This window comes from Lytechinus pictus, chromosome 9, assembly GCF_037042905.1.
Source record: "Lytechinus pictus isolate F3 Inbred chromosome 9, Lp3.0, whole genome shotgun sequence".
NCBI lineage: Eukaryota > Metazoa > Echinodermata > Echinoidea > Temnopleuroida > Toxopneustidae > Lytechinus > Lytechinus pictus.
This window is the reverse complement of record NC_087253.1, coordinates 10,077,188-10,099,891: the sequence shown is the minus strand read 5'-3', so window position 1 is coordinate 10,099,891 and position 22,704 is coordinate 10,077,188. Positions and strand designations below refer to the sequence as shown.

The 22,704-nt window shown below is 35.2% G+C and overlaps 1 protein-coding gene across 1 annotated transcript; it reads left to right on the top strand.

Annotated features, from left to right (window-relative positions):
• Positions 1 to 220: 220 nt before the first annotated feature.
• LOC129266185 (uncharacterized) lies at positions 221 to 21,271 on the top strand. Its single transcript, XM_064104625.1, has 13 exons — positions 221 to 514; positions 3,848 to 3,954; positions 5,469 to 5,554; positions 6,510 to 6,830; positions 7,647 to 7,868; positions 7,979 to 8,056; positions 9,803 to 10,036; positions 11,421 to 11,624; positions 12,324 to 12,359; positions 15,004 to 15,051; positions 16,386 to 16,433; positions 17,369 to 17,508; positions 17,753 to 21,271. Exons 2-13 carry the CDS (start codon positions 3,872 to 3,874, stop codon positions 18,107 to 18,109), a joined length of 1,857 nt encoding a protein of 618 aa, XP_063960695.1. The 5' UTR covers positions 221 to 514; positions 3,848 to 3,871; the 3' UTR covers positions 18,110 to 21,271.
• Positions 21,272 to 22,704: the final 1,433 nt, after the last annotated feature.

The following is a 22,704-nucleotide window of genomic DNA, read 5'->3' as shown; positions in this document are numbered from 1 at the left end:
AACGGCGTAACGAAAAATATGCGAAGCTTTGGAACGGATTTCTTTCTTCTTTTTTCTCGATAAGAAGGAAATGCTATGCCTTGGAGCGGCTTTCTTTGTTCTTTTTCTCAAAAAGACAAAAATGCTATGCCTTGGAACGGAAATTTGAGTGTAAAAATGGGGGTCCCCTCCGCGGCACATACCCACTATGCATTATATACTGAGTGCCCCCCCCGGGCGTACGTACACGTCGAGTAAAATCTAAAAATCGATGCAAGGAGTCAAGGTCCTCTTGGAGACGAATTGTATCTTCCTCTGTCTTGATGTTGGCGTAAACCATGCTATCATCAGCAAAGAGCCTTTATGTTGAGTTGTTGCAGAGATATTCTGGCAGGCCATTGATGAAGATGAGAGAGAGCATTGGCCCGAGGACACTGCATTGCGGAAAACCTCATGTTACTTAGTTGGTGTTGGAGATAAATCCGTCCAGTACAATGCGTTTGGCTCTATTACTCAGGAAGTCAGCTATCCAAAGGTGAATGTGATCTTTGATTCCCTAAAATTGAAGTTTGTGTAACAAGCGTCTATGAGGTACTTTGTCAAAATATAATAATTAGAAAAGTCAAGGAGTATCATTCAATAGACCCACTTTTCTGGCGAAAACCATGTTGAGCATCAAGACAATACATTTTGGTCATCTATATGGGTCATGATGTAACTAAGAACGATGTGCTCTATAATCTTACAGGTCACGAAATATACTAATGATAATAGTAATAATGATAATAATAACGGTACATATTTACCCAGGGTAGCCACTTCAGTTCCGAAAACTGCTCTCCTAGCGGGCTCTGCTATTATAATTACCAGGCTACCGATTCAGGTGCACACAGCTTTTGAGCAGTGGCGTACCTAGGATTTTCCACAGGGGGGGGGGGGGGCAAAACCGTCCGCCCAAAAATTTGACAAGCAAAAAAAAAAAAAACGTCACCTGGGTTGAGTGCAGTGAAATTTCTTGCTGAAGGAAAACACGCCACGGCTAGGATTTGAACCCACGACCCTCTGTCTGAAAGGCGAGAGTCACTAGATCACGACGCGCCCACGCGTCGATCAATATCAGAGAGAAAGGCCTGCAGTTCTCTGGTTTCCTACGGTTGCCTTTTTTGAAGATGGGGGCAAGGTTAGCCAAATTCCATTTAGCAGGGATGATAACTTGATCTAGGGAGGCTTGAAAGAATATGAAGAAAATTGGTGTCCATTCGGTGGCAAGTCCCTTTAAAATTCTGGCAGGAATTTCGTCAGAACCAAATGCCTTATGGATATCAAGTTGTGATAGAACCCTATGGGCCCCTGGCCCTGGAGGAGAGATGATTATAAATATGATCCATGGATGGGTAAGGACTAGGCCCTTTGTCTCTCAGGCTGGTCATATCTTCATCATGGTTGAATACCGATGAGAATTGTTGGCTTAAGATGTTGGCCTTAGAGAGACCGTCAGCAGTAATCAGACCATCATGAGACTTTAATGGTGCGACACCTGAGGGATCATGGCGCTTGCTGTTTACAAAACTTCAGAAACGCTTTGGATTACTTGTGGTGTCTGGACTGAACGAGAACAGCGTACCAGTCAACTGATCTGCGCCCCGCCTTACAGAGAGTTACCTTTAATACAATCAATCGTAACTCTATGGAAATCCATCAGTGTCATATTTTTTTTTATACAGGAAATTTGCTAAATGTCCTTTGTAAACAAAAGAGATCACACCTAATTGTCAAGAAATCAATGAATTTATGGATATACATTCATATCAAGATTTTTTTTAACAAAGTGCATTTTATATGTTGACTTTGCTGACTTTCCATAGTTGCGATTGATCGGATCAATCGCAACTCTTTGTAAGACGGGCCCCTGGTGTGTCAACGCAGCCGTCATTGTAGGCAGGCGACTACGTTGACACACAAGATCAGTGTACTGATACGCCGTTCTCTTCTTTCATTTCTGAATGACTATTGTATTGTCACTGTTCACACACGGGCCATGTAACATAATATTTAGTGATTGATCTTTGGGCCTTTTTTTGCAGATGATCATAACCAGTGCGATCAATCGTAGAAATCAGCCAAACGATTAATTGTTAGGCGCATGGGCGGATCCAGGATTTTCGAAAGGGGGGGGGGGGCACATTTTCCCGAGGAAATTTGACAAGCAAAAAAAAAAGTTTCAACCAAAAACTAAGGAGATTTCGTCCAAGAAAAAAATTAGACATTAAAAAAAGGGCTTCACTTTCGAAGGGGGTGGGGCACACTTCGGTTTTAAAGGCATTTGTATATTACAAATTTTTATTGTGCTTCTCAAGGGGGGGGGGGGGGCACGGACCGGCTGTACCCCCAGGATCCGCCAGTGGTTAGGCGTTATGTTGGTTGCCCTGCATTAATTATACGCTCATAATACAGGTGTGAATATTGGGATTAGAGATATAGACTTGGAATTCCCCCAAAAGATCAGACACTACCATGACTACGTGTCATAGATGATTCCTGTCTACAATGTTTTGAAATAAGGGGAATGTACATAAATTTTATTAGGTACTTCACTATGCAATAAACACGGTCACTTTCGAAACAAGTTATTACATGCTGTACGTTGTACATAAAAAAAGGAACTGTTGACATTTTAAATAGGTTTCGAGCTGGACGAACTGTGCTCATTTTGTAAACAAATTGAGGAATACTATAGTTGTTGATAAAACAACTGAGGACGGGTGTGTACGCGTGTGGGTGAGTGTACCTGCGTTTGCGTTTTTAGTTTAACTTCTCTCAGAATTATTACGGTAAAAAAACGCGAATGCCAACGATATTTGACTCAAGAAGTATCCAAGTTTGTATACATTTTTTCTATCTTAGGATAATTGTTATTTTTCTAATATGAGTTTAGTTTCGAGCTTCGAATGTTAAATGTAAAAATGATATATTGAAATTACATGGCGATTTAGGATATTGTTGAATATTTATATCTGGTGTTTTATATCAATCTTGTAATAACGTTGTCATCCATGTTTGAAAGGAGGAAACAATGAAATATAAAAAACAAAGAGAAGTAAGCCCCAGTATTATTAATATCTCAACTTTGATTCAAGTGGCGTACATAAATTCTCATAACTCGAGTATTATTTAATTGATTGATTGATTGGTGGGGATTTTTACCTGATTGCTAAGAAAGCATGAATGCTTGTAAGCAAGCAACCATTGACCTCCTTTCTTTTGGTTTCCTTGTCACATATTTTGGGCAAGCCAAGGTGTGATATTTAGCAGTTTCACGAATTCGAGATTTGTATCCTTTTCGGCAATAAGCCTTTAATTTAGTAGCCGTGCTTACTGAAGAGCCTCAAAGTAAGAAAAAGGTATTTAAAAAAACTAGGAGCCTCACCGTCCTTGACGTTCTTTTGATCATCCTGAAGGAAAACCACGGTCAAAATCTCCATGTACAACTGAAATTTGTTGTACATGATAACAATCAGCCTAACGCTAAATTTTAAAAATTGAGATTAATTCATATTCTCAGTATTTCATTGTCCTTTGACCCACTAAAAACATCGATACTTTCTAACATTGATATTTCCATTCAATTTTCTTTCTCTGTACCTGCACCTCTGTACCTACTTCCAAAGTTATCATAAATGACAGTTTCTGAATCATAAGATAACTTTTCGATGTGGCGTAATTTATCTTAATTTCGTGTCCCTCAAAACTTGTTAAACATCTATCTCTTGTAATATGACCGATTTTTGGTTATACGAAAGTAGATTTTTTTCGATTTAATTAATAATATACTTAACATGTATTTTCTCTCTTTCCTTATGTTATCTAGAAACTAAACCGATAGTCTTTCAATATGGCAGAGAAAATGAAACAATTAATAATCTGGCCTTCTACAAATAACCTTCCAACAATGTTCTTCCGAGTGCCGACGATCAGGTAAAATACCTATCTGTATAACGGCACTTGATTTTGGTGTTGATATTATGACGTTGATGTTGCATATTAACTCTGACTCCATATTTGGAAGTATACATGTACATTGAATTTTAAGCAGTTAGTGCTAAATTCACATTTTGAGAGTCTTTACTCAATGCATAAATTTGCCAGAAAATAACTACTTATAAAGACATGGAGGTTATCACTGCGGTTGAATTTTATGGTGAAGAAATATACTGTATATCAAAGATGACTAAGTATACATGTGTTTTTATAAAATATTTTTTGGTTGCTTTCTATAAACCAGTAACGCTTTTTTAATGTGCAATATCTAAATGTCAATCTGAACCTGTAAACATAATAATTAATATTGTGCACTTGAATCGAGATAATCTTTTACTTTCAAATTTCTTCCAAATTTGATTTCCAATGATATCTCACATAAAACTGCGCAGCCTTACAACTTTCTGTTTCTACCTCCTCCGTTTGCCTTCTTTCCAAAATCCCACTATAGTTCTCCTTCTCTCACTTTCATCCCCCCCCCCTCTCTCTCTCTCTCTTGATCTTCCTCCTCTTTCCTCTCTTTCATAGCTTGCATTTTTGTTCAGTATCCCCTTTCCCTTCCTCACTTCTGGTAAATCCTCCTGTTTTAATTCTCTAATTCCCCTGTTTCTTAGTTTTATATAGTGAATATGACGTGTTTTCAATGAATATTCTCTTTTTTATAATTGTCTACTTGACAAAATACACGATACCATCCCTTACTCACCTATTTAGGCAAGATAGTTTTCCAGAGACTTGACTACCATTTCGTTTGTATAATCATGTAATTATGGAATGCATCATCGTGTGTATATTATTGTACTTGCCTGGGAAAAAGTTTTGCAATTAAGTCTCTAGCTGCAAATGCATTTTTTTATTTTTCAATAAACCATTACCATTCAGGTTGCAAATACAATAAGAGTTAAGAACGATATGAGTTGGACGATGTTGAACCGATATTTACCTTTTTCACTCATAACATTGAATATTTATAGACATTCATACAAAAACGTTTGAAAACGATTTTATACATCCACGTGATTTGAATTTCAGATTATTTGCTTGCTATTCATGAAAATTCAATGTACACGGACGTACAGAAAATAGCATCAGGATGTAATTGCCATTGACCAGAATGTATTAAAAAGAGGACCCCCAGGTTCACAGGTTTATATTCTCAACATTTAAGGGGGAAAATATCATGTGATATGACCTTTTGAAAGCCATACATGTAGTTGTGGGATTTGACAAATATAGTGCTTTAGTCATGGTAAATATCAATGTTCTAAAACAAATATTTAGCACAAATTTCGTTCATTAAAAATAGTATTGATTACGATCAAGAGAAGCAATAAAGAACTGACATCAATTAGAATTCATTTAATTTGATGTGTCGATACCAAGTGATGAGTATAATGATATTCTCTCTTTCTCTCTCTCTCTTACTCTTGTCCTCTTTCTCTCTTACCAAGATTAAAATCATATTACCTATATATATTTTGCACCTGGATCACTTCGATTGTGACATCGACTACTGCAACCATGGAAACGACAACTAGTAAGTCTTATGTATCTTGTTAGATTACTTTTGACATGATGCTATCAAATTACATTACACTGTAAGCTTCCGAAAGTACTAGGATACAGACATTTATCGCAAAGATTATAGAAATTGCGCGATATTTATTATTTTCTAGGGGCAATATCGTATGTGGACTCAAAGGCAATATTTATGAATAGGCCTATGGCAATTTTCGGGTGATGCGTCCCTCGTTGACGGTTTTACATAAAGTCACGAAAAGGTTCATCTTTGCAGTGAATAGCTTATTCCCGATTTTTTTGTACTTTCTTTTTTTTCACATGTATTTCGAACGGACTCATTTCGCCTTGGGGATTTTAATTATCTTTTTTGTTCGAGATCAATGCCATATGCTAAACGAACCCCTGGTAATAAATTTGCACGTGCCAAACTCCAAAGCCAAAATAATTAAAGTGATTGGTTAACATTGGTTTGACTTTAAAAAAATATGAGCTAGAAGGTCACACTTGTCACCTGTGTCTGTGATATGTTACAAAAATGAAGCCCAGAAAAAAATGCGTTTGAAAATGATTATTTAGTGTTTCAAAAATTGAAATATAAAGTGACCGAAAACACCATCTTAATTTCATCCCATACACTTATGTGTACTATTTAGGCGTCTATAAGACGCCTATTTACAAAATCGGGGTTTGCCTTGTAGTTTTAGCTTTTCATTCTCAATAATGGTTGTTTTCAGGGTTTATTAGTTCTAATACATGCACTTGTACACATGTTTCATCTTGGTTTGAGAATTTTTTTAAATCGGCTGCTCACAAAGTTAGACAATACCTTTAAAGGGGAAGTTTTATTTCTTAGATTAACTGTTATAGAGCTTGTAAAGTTAGAATAATATTAACAAAACGTATGCTATTTTTTTTTAAATGATTTCCTTTTTCGTTTGGTGTAACTAAAATGTTTGAATTTCCGTACACAGATCTGTTAATGAATTGCACATATAGTATTATAATTACCAGTCCTGGATATCCTTTCCAATACCAAAACAATGATTTCGTGGAATGGGACATCAGTGCGCCTCATGGTAGAAGGATCCTGGTTACTTTCAATTACTTTAGTCTGGAATTATACAGGGATTACATAGATGTCACAGACGAGGTCTTTGAAAGTTACACAGGCGAGAATATGCAGTTCCCTCCATATCTGGCGAAGGGGAACAAGCTCCGCATAGCGTTTTTTTCATCTCCACGGGGTAGAAGGAAAGGTTTCAATATTTCACTTGCCTGTCATGAGCCTCCAAGTAAGTATGACGGGGAGAGAATATGAATGAATCTTTATTTCGTTTCTATTCCAACAACAGCAGGGGCAAATCATTGTAATACAAGTTAAGGGCAAAGGACATAAGTAAATAATTGCAGAATAATATATATACTACATGTACTTATAGAAAATTGCAACATGGATGAAATAAAATGGAAAAGCTTGTGGGCAATTGGTCACCAAAATGTTATCAAGTTGCTTAATCGTTTAAAACCTATAAGAACAAAACAATATATATATATATATATATATATATATATATATATATATATATGTATATATATATTGTGAAATGCAGACAAAGCAAACAAATGCAAATATACTTATAGAATAAGAATGTGAAAAAAAGAAAGAAAAAAAATGACCGAAAGAAGAGGAAAAGGAGGAATATAAAAAGTACTATAAAAGAGCTCTATTTTTGCATAGATAATATTGGAAAAATACAAGTAAAAAAATAGACATGATATAACCAGCAGGCATTCGTTTACAGATTTCTTCATTAAATCTGTCTTCATCTTGTTTCTAAAAACATTGAGGCTAACTAATTGCTTTGATGAATTAGGAAGGGAGTTACAAATTTTTTGCCCTGTATAGACAACTGTATGTATGTAAGTGAGGTTGAATACGTTACTTAAAATAGTATACCAATGTACTGTATAACATCATCGGTTTAAACGGAAACTACAAGTAAATAGAATGTTTAGCTCATTATTGTCTCCTTTGTCATTTCCGTCACTTTCCCCTTACCTTTTATGATCGTTACCCTGCTCTGTTTGAACTTGTTATTTCAAAACAGGAGACAACGTTTCAGTTCGTTTAATGGGCGGTATTAAACCGTCAGAAGGATTAATCGAACTATCATCAACATCAGGTGACTGGATGAGAGTCTGTAAAGAATACTTTTCGGAAAAGGTGGCAGAAGTCGTCTGTGGAGAACTTGGCTATCCAGGCGTCAAAGATATCACCTTTGTGAATGTGAATACACAAAACTGTACAAGACCTCCAAGATGCGGAGATTGTAAGTACCCGTGTCCCTTTCTTCTCTGTTTTAGCACTGTAAATGTTTAGCTCAATGCTGTTTTTAGTACATGATAAAAATGGGTTTTCTCTGATAACTTTATTACACAGATACGTATCGTTTGCTGGATTGCACAGCCGGGAATTCAAGTTACGAATCTGACCAGGTTGTGAAAATAATATGTCATGGTGAGTCGAGTAATCTTGTTATCATTTGAATGTAAGACCCCGGTTTGGGGGTTGCATGTGTGTGATTGATTTTTTTTAACATATTTCATTTTTATAAGGGGGTGGGATTACAGCTACCTCATCTTTATCAATATTGAATATAATTGGTGTCTTATATTTCATAAGGGGAAAATATTGTTCATTGTAAACGTAAAATTGCTTTGGGCCTGAGCTGTCACGAACTCTCAGTTAAACGATTCTACGAAAAAGAGAGAACAGGGGAAGAGCAAAGACATAAAAGGAATGAGATAAGAATTATATCTGAATGTATACATGGTTGTGTATGTGTGCAGGTGTGGGATGTGTGTGTATCTGTGCACGTATGAACTTAATGAGCCCGTTCGTAGTTCCACTCTGCGCATGATCAGAAAATTTTGCGCATGATCAGATGAAGGTTATTGGTACTTAAGTGACATGGTGGTCTGAAATTCAATGAGATAAGCAGCAATTTTAATGTCTCGATTATTCATATATTCTTTTGAATTGTGTTTTTCATTTAGATCCACAAAAAAGCGTCCATTCACAGCTAGCATTTCACAGTTTGCCAAGTACATTGTACAGCATGTTATAAATACTATGCATTCAACGTAGAAATGCAACCAATACCATGAATACCTTCATAGAGTGTTCATTGATGTGCTATTCTAGTCACCTGGTCTATTCAATTTCTTCATCCTGCTATGTAAGGCATATGCTAGTGTAATATCTTGCTTTAAAATATGCCTATCATAATGAACGAAATGAAAGGTCATTTGTCCATGAAGTAACTACGAACTGAGGACACACGGTAAACCAAGGGCGTCCTCGATTTGAAGACCATGCTTTTGCAAATAGTCAATCCATCAATAAACATCTATACTGATGACCATGGTTATGTCATGGACCTATGAAAAGATGGACGATTAACGCGAGCATTTCTTTGATTCAATGATAGTCACCGTCACCTGGTCATGCGCATCTTAATGAGAACATACAGGTGTTGTAACAATAGCAATTACCGTGACTACCAAGGGTATCTGATCACTCAAAGATGGAGCAGTTTCCTGGTCTTGATTTTAATTGGCTGATACCCTGTTTCAGCATGTGCCTTTCAGTCAACATGCGCTATATACATGGAGTAGCAAACTTGAGAAGCAGACGATTTTTATGATATAAAATATGATATTATTCGATCCGCTAACTACCGCTCACACATAAGGACCTCAATAACATTAAGAGATACACGATCTATACATGTTGTGTGCCACGTATATTTGGAACATTATGGATTAACTTGGGAAACTTGAATTTTAAATGGTAAACAATCACAATATTGCCTCTATATTAAAATATGCAGACATTTCCCCCCCAAAAAAAAACACATGGAACTAACATTAACAAAGGTAAACAAAAACTGCACATCGATTTTCCATTATTTCATTGATTTGTTATCAACTGCGCATATAATTTGTGAAATATTAATGTCCAATCACGAACTGCTTCAGTCCCTTCTCACGGTGACGATCATAGGACCAAAGAAGACTAGTATGAAGAGAATGTTATTCAGATGAAAATGACAGTCACCTGTTAGTGGATTCATTATCTAAGCGATGAATGTCCATCTCTTCATAGGTCCATGGTTATGTTAACCTCTCCCCTCATTTGGATTCGTTAATTATCAAGTGATTGGTGTTTTTACGCATTATTTTTCTTGACGCTTTTCTGTAGAGCCCGGATACAGAGGATGTTATGAGCTTCAAACTCAACAATTACAGAACAGTTCAAAATTTGCGTTTTCAACGGCGTCACTTTGTGTATACATGTGTAAAACACACGGAATTCAAACTCTCGCTCTTATCAATGAACATGGATGTTTCTGTTCCCCATCTGCGGAGGTCAATTTGAACGATCTGTTCAATTGCTTTGACCATTCACCCTCATCAAAATTTTCAATTTATGATGGTATGTGTTTGCATACATTAAACATTATCACGTTGCATATTTTCTTTTCAGAACTTACATAAATATCACTTTCAATCAATCTTTCGAGTCTGATACAATTTGAAGATGCAATTATTTTAGTATAATTTGACCACCCGGTCGGCGTTACAGGAGCCATTTAGCCCTTAAAGGGATCGTTTAACTTTGTGACCACAATATAGGATGAAAAACTCTAATTTAGATACAAGGAGCAATTGATTAGCCTGATTTTGAGAACCGTCTAGTAGACGGGTTCAGCTTATGACCAGTTTTCTCCAATTCAAAAAGTCCGTTGGCTATTTTGACTGCCTTCTGTTGTGTGTATCTCCTATACACACACTATTAGCTGCACTGTACATTCAGTGTAGGACCTATACCTTGTACACACTGTATGTAGTAGGTCATGCTGTGTTCATCTAGAAGTAATGTGTTGTGGTGCACAGATTCCCTGTATACACATAGCCATTGAAACCAACTCCCAATTATTTCATACATTGTTTTACATCTCCAAGGTTTTAAAATTGATCCTGTAAATATAATACTTTGAAACTTTTGGGATGGTATTTTTACACTATAAGCCTAATGTTTAGCCCATTTTCAGGAACCAAAAGGAAATTTTTTTAAATCAGAACAAAGTGAAATTATCACTTTAACCAATGCTTTTGAGTACTAAAAAAGAGGAAGAAAGAAGGAAACGTATCAAAATGAGAGCTCTGGGTGGTGCATTCTAAAATACCCGATTAGTTGTGCCATGGACCCACTACTCTGAGTAGTAGGTCAGTGGTTGTACTGAGAAAAAATGACGTCACGTTGGGTCATCTCCCCCCCCCCTCTATCCTGCCGCCAATCCTCTTTGGAAACGATCCTGTGGCCATAAGTCATTTTTGTTTAAGTCAAGTGTGAAATCAAAACGGAAGTATATATGGGGACAAAGAGAATCATGAATTTATAACGATTTAGTGGTTTTCTTGAGAAACGTATTAGATATTTACAAGAGCACAAAGTGTAAGTTAACATAACTTAATTTATTAGATCAAATGAGACATAATACATTCACTGTGAGTTCAATGAACCACTTTTTATCTTAGAAGGTGAGAATTTATTTCATTTAACCTATTCCAGAATTCCTAGGTTGGGTTAAACTACATGGACTCCCAATGTTCGGCTTCATCACAAATTATAACGAAATTTTGTGAATCGTAAAATTAAATCGATAAATTCAACTTTGCATTTTCTTTAATTATGATAACGTCAGACACTCATCTGCTGCTGATATGAAAGAATTGTGAAAGAATGAATTATATCTTGAGATAATAAAGGCAATCCTCTTTCTTTAACTACTTTACCAAGTTTACTTTCTTCATAGCCTCTGTAGGTTTCTGTGATGAGCTGAACGACACGATTGTTGGATCTTGGGATTCTAACATCACGTGGTTTGGTTCTATCGTTCATCTTACCTGTATGTATGGATATACACTGAAAGGCAATGGAACCATCCAATGTGTGCCAGGAGTAACGCCATACTATCCAATATGGAATGATTCCATTCCGGAGTGTGAACCGGTTGAAGGTAATATGTACAAGATTATTATACCACTCCAGTTGAATCTGTAGTGGTATAACGAAACTGTGATGAATACACACCAACCCAAATAAAAACTTGTTTCTAGAGGAAAAAGAAAAATCAGACAAGTTGATAGGTAAAAGTTTGAACAATATCGGATAAACAATAAGAAGTTTTAAAAGTTGTAAATATTGGTAATCACTTTACCCATGGATACTTCAATTTGGCTGCATATGTGCTGTCATAGTGATGTAAGACAAGGACTACTCTTCCATGTACTTCGAAATAATGATAAAATGGCTAAAATGTCATTTTATCCAAATTTTTACTTCAAATTGTATTCTTCTTTCATGAGGACATAAAACATTACACTACCAGGGTTATATTTACTTTACTGTCCCAGGGGAATAGGATCTTAGAAAAAACCCACAAATCCCTGATAATTAAGTACATGGCCTATGGAAAAGTTGTCCTTGCCCCTTGTAATAATTTACCTACCCAGTTGCCAATTTGAAATCTACATAGTGTTAGGGATTTCAATTTTAAAACAGCCGTAACGTTCTTATTGCTTGTCCGATTTCTTTCAAGCTTTCACCATTCTGTTTTATTTATTTTTCTCCTTGAACCCACTTTTTTATGACCAAGGCTGAATTCCCATTTAAGTCACGAAAATGTCATATAACCAGCAAATGTTTTTTTTTTCAGGATCAACGCTCACATATACTACGGACATCGATAAAGGTAAAACAAAAATGCACTTTTGTCATTCATTTTGTATATACCTTGAATCAATGTTTTATGTACATATACTTCGATTTTCTTTAGGAAGAATTCAGAAAACATCGTTTATGATTAAAGCCTCACACAAAACAAACATGAAAAGGAAGAAAAACTCCAGGTTCAATAAAAAATTTGTACTCTTTCAGGCTCAAATGGCTTCCAATTTCTTCTCTATATTCCGGGGCATCTAGTTAGGTGGTCTGTCTATGACAGATCACCTATTAATTTCGTCAGAATTTTCTTTATTTTTATTTTCATTTCTTTTTAATGGCTATATATTTGTCGCCAAGATATCTCGAATTTGACCATGTCAATTTCATTGAATTTCATGTCATCAATAGGATCTGTCATGGAAACGCCCAGTTAAGCTTTTCAAGGTCATCAGGTCATGATGACGTCATCTAGACGCCATTTTGTAAAATCACATTATCAATCATATCTCCATTATCAATTATCAAAAACCAATCAAATTTACATCACATTAACTCCAGGTCAAGGGTCAACAGGTCATGTCATCAAAGGTCACCTGGAGGTCACGACGCGCGCGTACGCGCTCGTCAAAATTTCAAATTGCTCAAAATCACTTTTTGACCAAAGTAAAGTACGTTTCAGGTCATTTTAAGCATTTCAAAAATTTGCGCACGCACACGTATGCGCGCGCGTTTCCGCGCGTAACGCCTCCAATGCAACTCAAAAACACCGGTTTTTTTTATATCATTGCATTGTTAATATAATTCTGAGCAATTTGATACCTTGATCAATCTTCTACGACCATTAATAATGAAATTAACACCCGTTAAAGTTTGCAGCACGTGTGCGCGCGAGCTCTCACTATAGGCCATATATGGGCAAAAACATGCCTAATAAAAATTCACTGTAGCTCTTCAGAACGAATGTGGACCCCCAATTTTTTTTTCATATTTCGATAGAATATGAATCATACATATGATTTCATGTCTCATTTGACCCTAACGTATATTATGACGTCATCAAAATGGCGTCGGAAATCAAAATATAAATTTTGCGTGTTATGACGTCATTATAATTATGCAAATTCGGCTCTAACTCCGTGGATATTGATCAAACTTCGCCCAATATTTGATATGTAGTAGCTTAGGTCTTACTCTTTCTGAGTCATTGCCTTTATTTTTCATTTTAATAAACGGATCATCCTAAAAAATTGCAAATAATAAAGGCATGTCATTTTTACTCATTTTGCGTGTAATCTCTATGGGACATGACTTTTTCTCAAAACTAGATTCTACATTCCTTTATTTCGTGAGCCATATCTCAATTTTTTCTTATCAGTTATCACTGAGCTTTTAGTATGTTGTAGCTGAGATTCTAAGCTATCGCAAATGTGCCCTCCATTTTTTGATCAGATGCCGGGATCATGCCCGTTTTTCGCTTGCAAAATTGGATTTGCAATTCTCAAATTTGCTTACGTGTAATCTCTATGGGGAATATCGTGGCTCAATGGATAACGCACTTGACTTGCGTTCTCGGGGGCGCAGGTTCGAGTCCTGGGGTGAACAAGATGATTTTTTTTTTTTTTCTTTTTACCGCCTCGTACATGATCCTTTATGACAATTAAAAGGTACAAAAGTTAAAATTTAGCAAGATAAAACAGATAATAATAACTTTTTGTCATATCGCATGTATTGTCATATATTAAAGAGACCTTTTTCACAGTGCTTTATCATCTCCCGTCTTTCACAAGTATTCCATCCATACTAAACATTCCGTTGTCATCATGATGATCATATTGATCTGCATGAACATTTTGATAGTGATCATTATGGCGAGAATAAGGACAGACCACCTAATTCGTCCGCATGACGAATTAAAATCTAGTTAGTTCTGTTTTCGCTTTAGAAATGTATGTTAATATTATTGAATAAGACTATTATTATGATAGCACAAAACTCGGGGCAGAGAATTTAAATTTCATTTTCACTTCCTTGTTTTAAAAGAGTTGTATGGTGAATATGATGTTTCGTATCTTATTGTTAACACGATACACAGCATTGTCAAGTACTTCATTAAGAGCCTCGCCATTTTAAATGAACCATTTGTTCGAAGGGGCAAAAGAAAGAAATATGCACAGATGAAAAAAAACATATCTTGCTCCACAAAAAAAGTGTTTTTCTGTATGTTGTATGCTGTATGAATTCCTGAAAGAATTAATGCTGCCTGAACTCTTCCAAAAGTTGTCTCAATGGATTTTGTTATTATCTATATATATATACATATAGATTCGGGAATATGAATCAGTAAACTATCAAATCTCGTGAAAGAAATTAAAAAAAACCCAGATATTTATCTCTCACCTCACTCCTCTCTAATGATCAAATTTTATAGATTACATGAAGTAAATTACAAAGTATAAAAATGAAAAAAATGTAAATTTATATTGCGCAGTTTCTTTATGGATATACTTAACTGCGAATGACAATAATTAGCAACTAATTAGAAACAACGATTAACATGCTTAACGTGATTAGCAAACTATCCCAGAGTATGGGATTAGAATTAACTAAGGCTTAATTACATTTTGCAATCTTTGTAAAATGTAATAATATTTATATATTCCAATTTATTGCAGACTACATTTTTACATCTTTCGATGAGCTTTCCACTCAAGTTTTCATAGGTAATTATTCACAAATTGATCACAATCTCCCTCAGCGTTCCAATTATTGCCAGTGTAGATTATTTTTCTCTTAAGCTGATGAATTAAATATGAGTAATGTCGAATCTGAAAGAGATCGATATTCAGTGGTTGATAGGTTTCAATGACACTTAACGCAAAAAACCCCAGTTATGAATAATTAAAAAAACTGGCATTCTCTCTCTCTCTGATCTGACCTTGAGGGGTGCTCAAAAATACTTCTACTTTCAAGCATCAATAAAAAAAAATATAACTTATCTATTCGCATGATATCCTTTCCCATTTTCATTCAGGACTATCGAATGCATAGCATCACTTTTAATTATGATTAATGGACACGGTAACAAAATTCTTATTTACTAAAACCTAGGAATGAATCAACTAAATCACTAGTACAAATGACAGTTTTTATCATCTAATTACGATTTAGCTTACAGGATTGATACTGATCATGTTATGTTCAAGCATGGAGCTATATGGTTAAAGGGTACAGTCCACTCACCAATATATATTTTCAACTGAATTGGCATGAGAAGTTGGAGAGGGCGCAATTTCAGCACTTGGCTTCAGGCCGCACACCACTAATTATTTCTCCATAGTTAAGTATTAAATGAAATCATCCCCAAATAAGTGTTAATAATGAAACAATTTTTACCCTTGTGTTTGATAGGTAATCAAATATTTTTCAATTTTCTGAAAGGATGTAAATATGTTGTTGAGGGTTTTTTTTCGGTAGAGGGTCTGCAACCCATAATACTCCGAAACTTTACTGCAGCAACAATAGCGAAATATATTGTAGGGCAACTGATAAAATCCCCATTAAATTCTGAAAGGATAAAATTGCACTTCTTCATTTGACTTATCTGAAGCAGTATTAGTCGCAATTCATGTTTACTTCATTAAAAAATTCAAATGTGCATAATTGATTTTATATGATTTTATATGAATTTATTTTTATATATGACATCGATTTACTAGTGGTGTGCCGCCGAAATTTGTTTATTCTTCCCCATGACATTGATTGTGTAATGATGTATATTAGTTGTAAATTTGGTTAAGGTAGGGCCTACTCAATTTTGTTAGGAAGAAAAACTAGCGTGTAATTACCCACCTCATAAAAATGAGACTTATGGTCTCTCCAATGAAAATAAAGTTCACGAAAACATTTTATGATGTTCAACAATCCTCATAGTGTATTTCTACTAGTGTACAGATCGTGATAAATCATGATAATTATGTTATTTGTACAAACAATAATTAGTATTGCTGTTTTTCAACTTATCCAGATGATGTTTTTTTCTGTAAATGTATAACAGATCCTGCTACCGAAATCATCACCGAAAGACATATCATCAGAGAAAATGGTAAATATGTGCCTCTGAAAAGAAGCTAACCCGACTAGTTGCTGTTACCCTCAGCATAACGTTTTCAAAAGAGAGTTACAGTGATTGATCTTATTTCATCTCTCTAACCCCAGACTGTTAATTGCCTCTAAATCAATTCGGCATCATGGTCCAGACATTTGGAATGATCTTCCAAACAACATTAAAACTTGTTCAACCATATACCCATTAAAAGCCACTCTAAAGAAAACTATCATTCAATCTTATCAACCCCTCGCTCCAAATTAAAACATTCACTCAAATATCCACATTCGCTATTTAATATTCTGATTTTACTCAACTGCTATACACAGCACCTGCACCTGCAATGCACCCACTTGACCAGTAAATATCAATCTAAGTCACGAATCTTTTTATGAGGCCGCCATCAATTCAAGCCTAACCGCTCACGATTGCGGTCTCCTGCGTTCATTTATTACATTATATATATATATATGTTTACATTTATAAAAGATTAATTTATACTCACACCCTTATTTGTGTTTATCATGTAATATGACTACATTGTTTATATTGTGAATTATTTTGTATATTGTAATTGTAAATATTTTTGTATTGTGTTTTTGAACGCAGAAATAAATGCAAGCAAACAAAGTAACGCTCGCTTAAAAATGTTTTATTATGTATTAATCTCATTGAACAAACACAATTGTATAAATATCTCATACGTCTTGTTACTTTGGATTCCTTCGCGGTAATTTTGTTCCTAATCCTCAATGATGATTCAGTCCCCAGCTTTTCAAAGAAAAAATATACGTGCAAATAGAACGAGAAACGAACATGATATTAATTTTTCTCAGTAACGTTCGTTTAGGGGTAATTAAAAAGTAAGATTTCTTAAGAAAGTGAATGAATTTTAATGCAATTTTTAGTTATTATTGTTCTATCAATCTCAGAGGACTGTACGTATATCATATTGCCCATTCTGATTGGATCAACGGTGGTCTTATTTCTAATTCTTCTTGCTGTGACGATAGGCTGGGTCATCTCTCAGATTTGGAAGTACTGTTCGAGTAAGCCTTGCAGTGATTCGAAGGTAATGATAATACTACAAAACATTTATACAGTACTTAATACGAGCGCTTCCAAGTGCACTGTTCTTTGAACAATTATAACTAATACTGGGTACTAAAATTACATGGGCTTGTAGTAGTACAAAAACTCTTACTTTCAATTTGGTTCAAATTCCTGAAGGGATTCTCTGGTCACTATGAAAAAAAAACGTGTTACATTACTTTATTTTATTTTTATTTTTTATTTTTGCTCTAATTTCTGTTCAGATAACCCACACTTACCTGGACTTACAAGATCGCACTCCTGCAGATCACGTTAATAATTTACCAGTAATACCAACAATGAGCGGGGCCTCGGCAGTGGCTTTGATACACACCACTTCGCATGGGAAAGTAGGTGGCAGTCGTAATACGATCATCTACGAGACAATTCCAACAAGTGATGAAGATAAAATAGGATACTTTTCAGACTCTGACATTGATGCTAATGGTTATGTTCTTCCCAATCCTCCGAAAAATCTGAATGGAGATGAGATCTTCATGCACGAAAATGAAACGATTGGAGACATGAGCAAGATGTTAGAGGATGAAAACGGATACCTTGTTCCGAATGTATGCAAATGAAAAACTAGTAGATTTGAATTTGTGGACCACTGATGGATCATGCAAGTCCTACTTCCCTGGATAGAAAATTTGAGATACGGTCGCCTACTGCATACTCAAGAAGCTATTAGGATTATTGGTTAGTTGAAACTCTACACTTGAACCGAACAGGCATGATGCACATGCCTTACCTGTTGCTCTGCTAGACAAATGTCACTCAAGCTCTTTATATATACATGTACCAATATTACGTAATTGCGACCAGTTTACTCTGTTATTCAAATGAACTTATCTTCTAATGCCTACATTTGTTCTCCCTCTTCTCCATCTGTGTTTCTTTTTTTACTCTTAACTTTCTTATTTATATGCAATTACATATGATGTCATTACAGTACGTAACTTGTTATTTATTTGTATCTGGCGACCCCAACTCAAGCTCTGCTTTCCGGGTTTTCGCCTCCTTCAAAATTGTGTCGAAATATATACTGTATTCGTTACTATGTCAAATATTATTTTGTATCTGTTTGAAGGAAATAAATGTGATTTTCAATCAATCAAATCAATCAAACAGGCTAACCGGTGTTCGGTATGATCAGGTTTCTCAAAAAAGAATAACTTCTCACGTACCTCCCTGTGATAATAGAACCAGTGAAATAGAAGTTCAACGATCTAACTTTGTATTAATACAGATTCGAAAGGTTCATTGATTAAAACATAATTAGAACTGTTCTTGATAGGAAGCAAAGTCTTCAAGCTCCAAACAACCATTTCTTGAATCAGGGAATGTAGAAATATCAATTACTAAAATACATTTTCCATGTTTGTTGGTGATGCTTCATCAAATGTCACAACGAGTTTGTTACACGAGAACCATCCTCGCTACTGAAAAAAAAATATTGGGTCATTGATAAATTCCTGAGTTCGCCTACAATTCTTAAGAAGCTTGTGTCACACTGCCTTCTTAAAAAGGAGGAGCGAACTGACAGACACTTTGTGTGGTCACTCATTGACTATATGTTCTAAATAACTAGTCTGAAAAATGTAAATGTTGAGATAACCGTCAATTATACAGAGAAACTAACATTTTTGTAAGAGGAATACTTGTTTTGCTATTAAGTATTGTGGTATGAATGAAGTGATGTATCATAATGTAGTATGTCGTCATTCAAGTGGGTATGTATTACAAGACTACACAGCTTAGAATGCTGCAATATCAATACCGTGACCCGCGGTACGCCACTGCTTAACGTGATTAGCAAACTATCCCAGAGTATGGGATTAGCATTAACTAAGGCTTCATTACATTTTGCAATCTTTGTAAAATGTAATAATATTTATATATTCCAATTTATTGCAGACTACATTTTTACATCTTTCGATGAGCTTTCCACTCAAGTTTTCATAGGTAATTATCCACAAATTGATCACAACCTCCCTCAGCGTTCCAATTATTGCCAGTGTAGATTATTTTTCTCTTAAGCTGATGAATTAAATATGAGTAATGTCGAATCTGAAAGTGATCGATATTCAGTGGTTGATAGGTTTCAATGACACTTGACGCAAAAAACCCCAGTTGTGAATAATTAAAAAACTGGCATTCTCTCTCTCTCTGATGTGACCTTGAGGGGTGCTCAAAAATACTTCTACTTTCAAGCATCAATGAAATAATATAACTTATCTATTCGCATGATATCCTTTCCCATTTTCATTCAGGTTTATCGAATGCATAGCATCACTTTTAATTATGATTAATGGACACGGTAACAAAATTCTTATTTACTAAAACCTAGGAATTAATCAACTAAATCACTAGTACAAATGACAGTTTTCATCATCTAATTACGATTTAGCTTACAGGATTGATACTGATCATGTTATGTTCAAGCATGGAGCTATATGGTTAAAGGGTACAGTCCACTCACCAATATATATTTTCAACTGAATTGGCATAAGAAGTTGGAGAGGGCGCAATTTCAGCACTTGGCTTCAGGCCGCACACCACTAATTATTTCTCCATAGTTAAGTATTAAATTAAATCATCCCCAAATAAGTGTTTGATAATGAAACAATTTTTACCCTTGTGTTTGATAGGTAATCAAATATTTTTCAATTTTTTGAAAGGATGTAAATATGTTGTTGAGGGTTTTTTTCGGTAGAGGGTATGCAACCCATAATACTCCGAAACTTTACTGCAGCAACAGTAGCGAAATATATTGTAGGGCAACTGATAAAATCCCCATTAAATTCTGAAAGGATAAAATTACACTTCTTCATTTCACTTATCTGAAGCAGTATTAGTCGTAATTCATGTTTACTTCATTAAAAAATTCAGATGTGCATAATTGATTTTATATGAATTTATTTGTATATATGACGTCGATTTACTAGTGGTGTGCCGCCGAAATTTGTTTATTCTTCCCCATGACATTGATTGTGTAATGATGTATATTAGTTGTAAATTTGGTTAAGGTAGGGCCTACTCAATTTTGTTAGGAAGAAAAACTAGCGTGTAATTACCCACCTCATAAAAATGAGACTTATGGTCTCTCCAATGAAAATAAAGTTCACGAAAACATTTTATGATGTTCAACAATCCTCATAGTGTATTTCTACTAGTGTACAGATCGTGATAAATCATGTTAATTATTTTATTGTACAAACAATAATTAGTATTGCTGTTTTTCAACTTATCCAGATGATGTTTTTTTCTGTAAATGTATAACAGATCCTGCTACCGAAATCATCACCGAAAGACATATCATCAGAGAAAATGGTAAATATGTGCCTCTGAAAAGAAGCTAACCCGACTAGTTGCTGTTACCCTCAGCATAACGTTTTCAAAAGAGAGTTGCAGTGATTGATCTTATTTCATCTCTCCAACCCCAGACTGTTAATTGCCTCTAAATCAATTCGGCATCATGGTCCAGACATTTGGAATGATCTTCCAAACAATATTAAAACTTGTTCAACCATATACTCATTAAAAGCCACTCTAAAGAAAACTATCATTCAATCTTATCAACCCCTCGCTCCAAATTAAAACATTCACTCAAATATCCACATTCGCTATTTAATATTCTGATTTTACTCAACTGCTATACACAGCACCTGCACCTGCAATGCACCCACTTGACCAGTAAATATCAATCTAAGTCACGAATCTTTTTATGAGGCCGCCATCAATTCAAGCCTAACCGCTCACGATGGCGGTCTCTTGCGTTCATTTATTACATTATATATATATATGTTTACATTTATAAAAGATTTATTTGTATTAATCATGTAATATGACTACATTGTTTATATTGTGAATTATTTTGTATATTGTAATTGTAAATATTTTTGTATTGTGTTTTTGAACGCAGAAATAAATGCAAGCAAACAAAGTAACGCTCGCTTAAAAATGTTTTATTATGTATTAATCTCATTGAACAAACACAATTGTATAAATATCTCATACGTCTTGTTACTTTGGATTCCTTCGCGGTAATTTTGTTCCTAATCCTCAATGATGATTCAGTCCCCAGCTTTTCAAAAAAAAATATACGTGCAAATAGAATGAGAAACGAACATGATATTAATTTTTCTCAGTAACGTTCGTTTAGGGGTAATGGAAAAGTAAGATTTCTTAAGAAAATGAATGAATTTTAATGCAATTTTTAGTTATTATTGTTTTATCAATCTCAGAGGACTGTACGTATATCCTATTGCCCGTACTGATTGGGTCAACGGTGGTCTTATTTCTAATTCTTCTTGCTGTGACGATAGGCTGGGTCATCTCTCAGATTTGGAAGTACTGTTCGAGTAAGCCTTGTAGTGATTCGAAGGTAATGATAATACTACAAAACATTTATACAGTACTTAATACGAGCGCTTCCAAGTGCACTGTTCTTTGAACGATTATAACTAATACTGGGTACTAAAATTACATGGGCTTGTAGTAGTACAAAAACTCTTACTTTCAATTTGGTTCAAATTCCTGAAGGGATTCTCTGGTCACTATGAAAAAAAAACCGTGTTACCTTACTTGACTTTATTTTTATTGTTGCTCTAATTTCTGTTCAGATAATCCACACTTACCTGGACTTACAAGATCGCACTCCTGCAGATCACGTTAATAATTTACCAGTAATACCAACAATGAGCGGGGCCTCGGCAGTGGCTTTGATACACACCACTTCGCATGGCAAAGTAGGTGGCAGTCGTAATACGATCATCTACGAGACAATTCCAACAAGTGATGAAGATAGAATAGGATACTTTTCAGACTCTGACATTGATGCTAATGGTTATGTTCTTCCCAATCCTCCGAAAAATCTGAATGGAGATGAGAACTTCATGCACGAAAATGAAACGATTGGAGACATGAGCAAGATGTTAGAGGATGAAAACGGATACCTTGTTCCGAATGTATGCAAATGAAAAACTAGTAGATTTGAATTTGTGGACCACTGATGGATCATGCAAGTCCTACTTCACTGGATAGATAATTTGAGATACGGTCGCGTACTGCATACTCAAGAAGCTATTAGGATTATTGGTTAGTTGAAACTCTACACTTGAACCGAACAGGCTAACCGGTGTTCGGCATGATCAGGTTCCTCAAAAAGAATAAC

Bases quoted from the DNA above. Each gene is read 5' to 3' on its own strand.
- LOC129266185 (XM_064104625.1), top strand. From the start codon at position 3,872: ATGGCAGAGAAAATGAAACAATTAATAATCTGGCCTTCTACAAATAAC. The intron at 7,869-7,978 runs GTAAGTACCCGT...TTTATTACACAG, and splicing joins ACCTCCAAGATGCGGAGATT to ATACGTATCGTTTGCTGGAT. The intron at 10,037-11,420 runs GTATGTGTTTGC...CTTTCTTCATAG, and splicing joins AAAATTTTCAATTTATGATG to CCTCTGTAGGTTTCTGTGAT.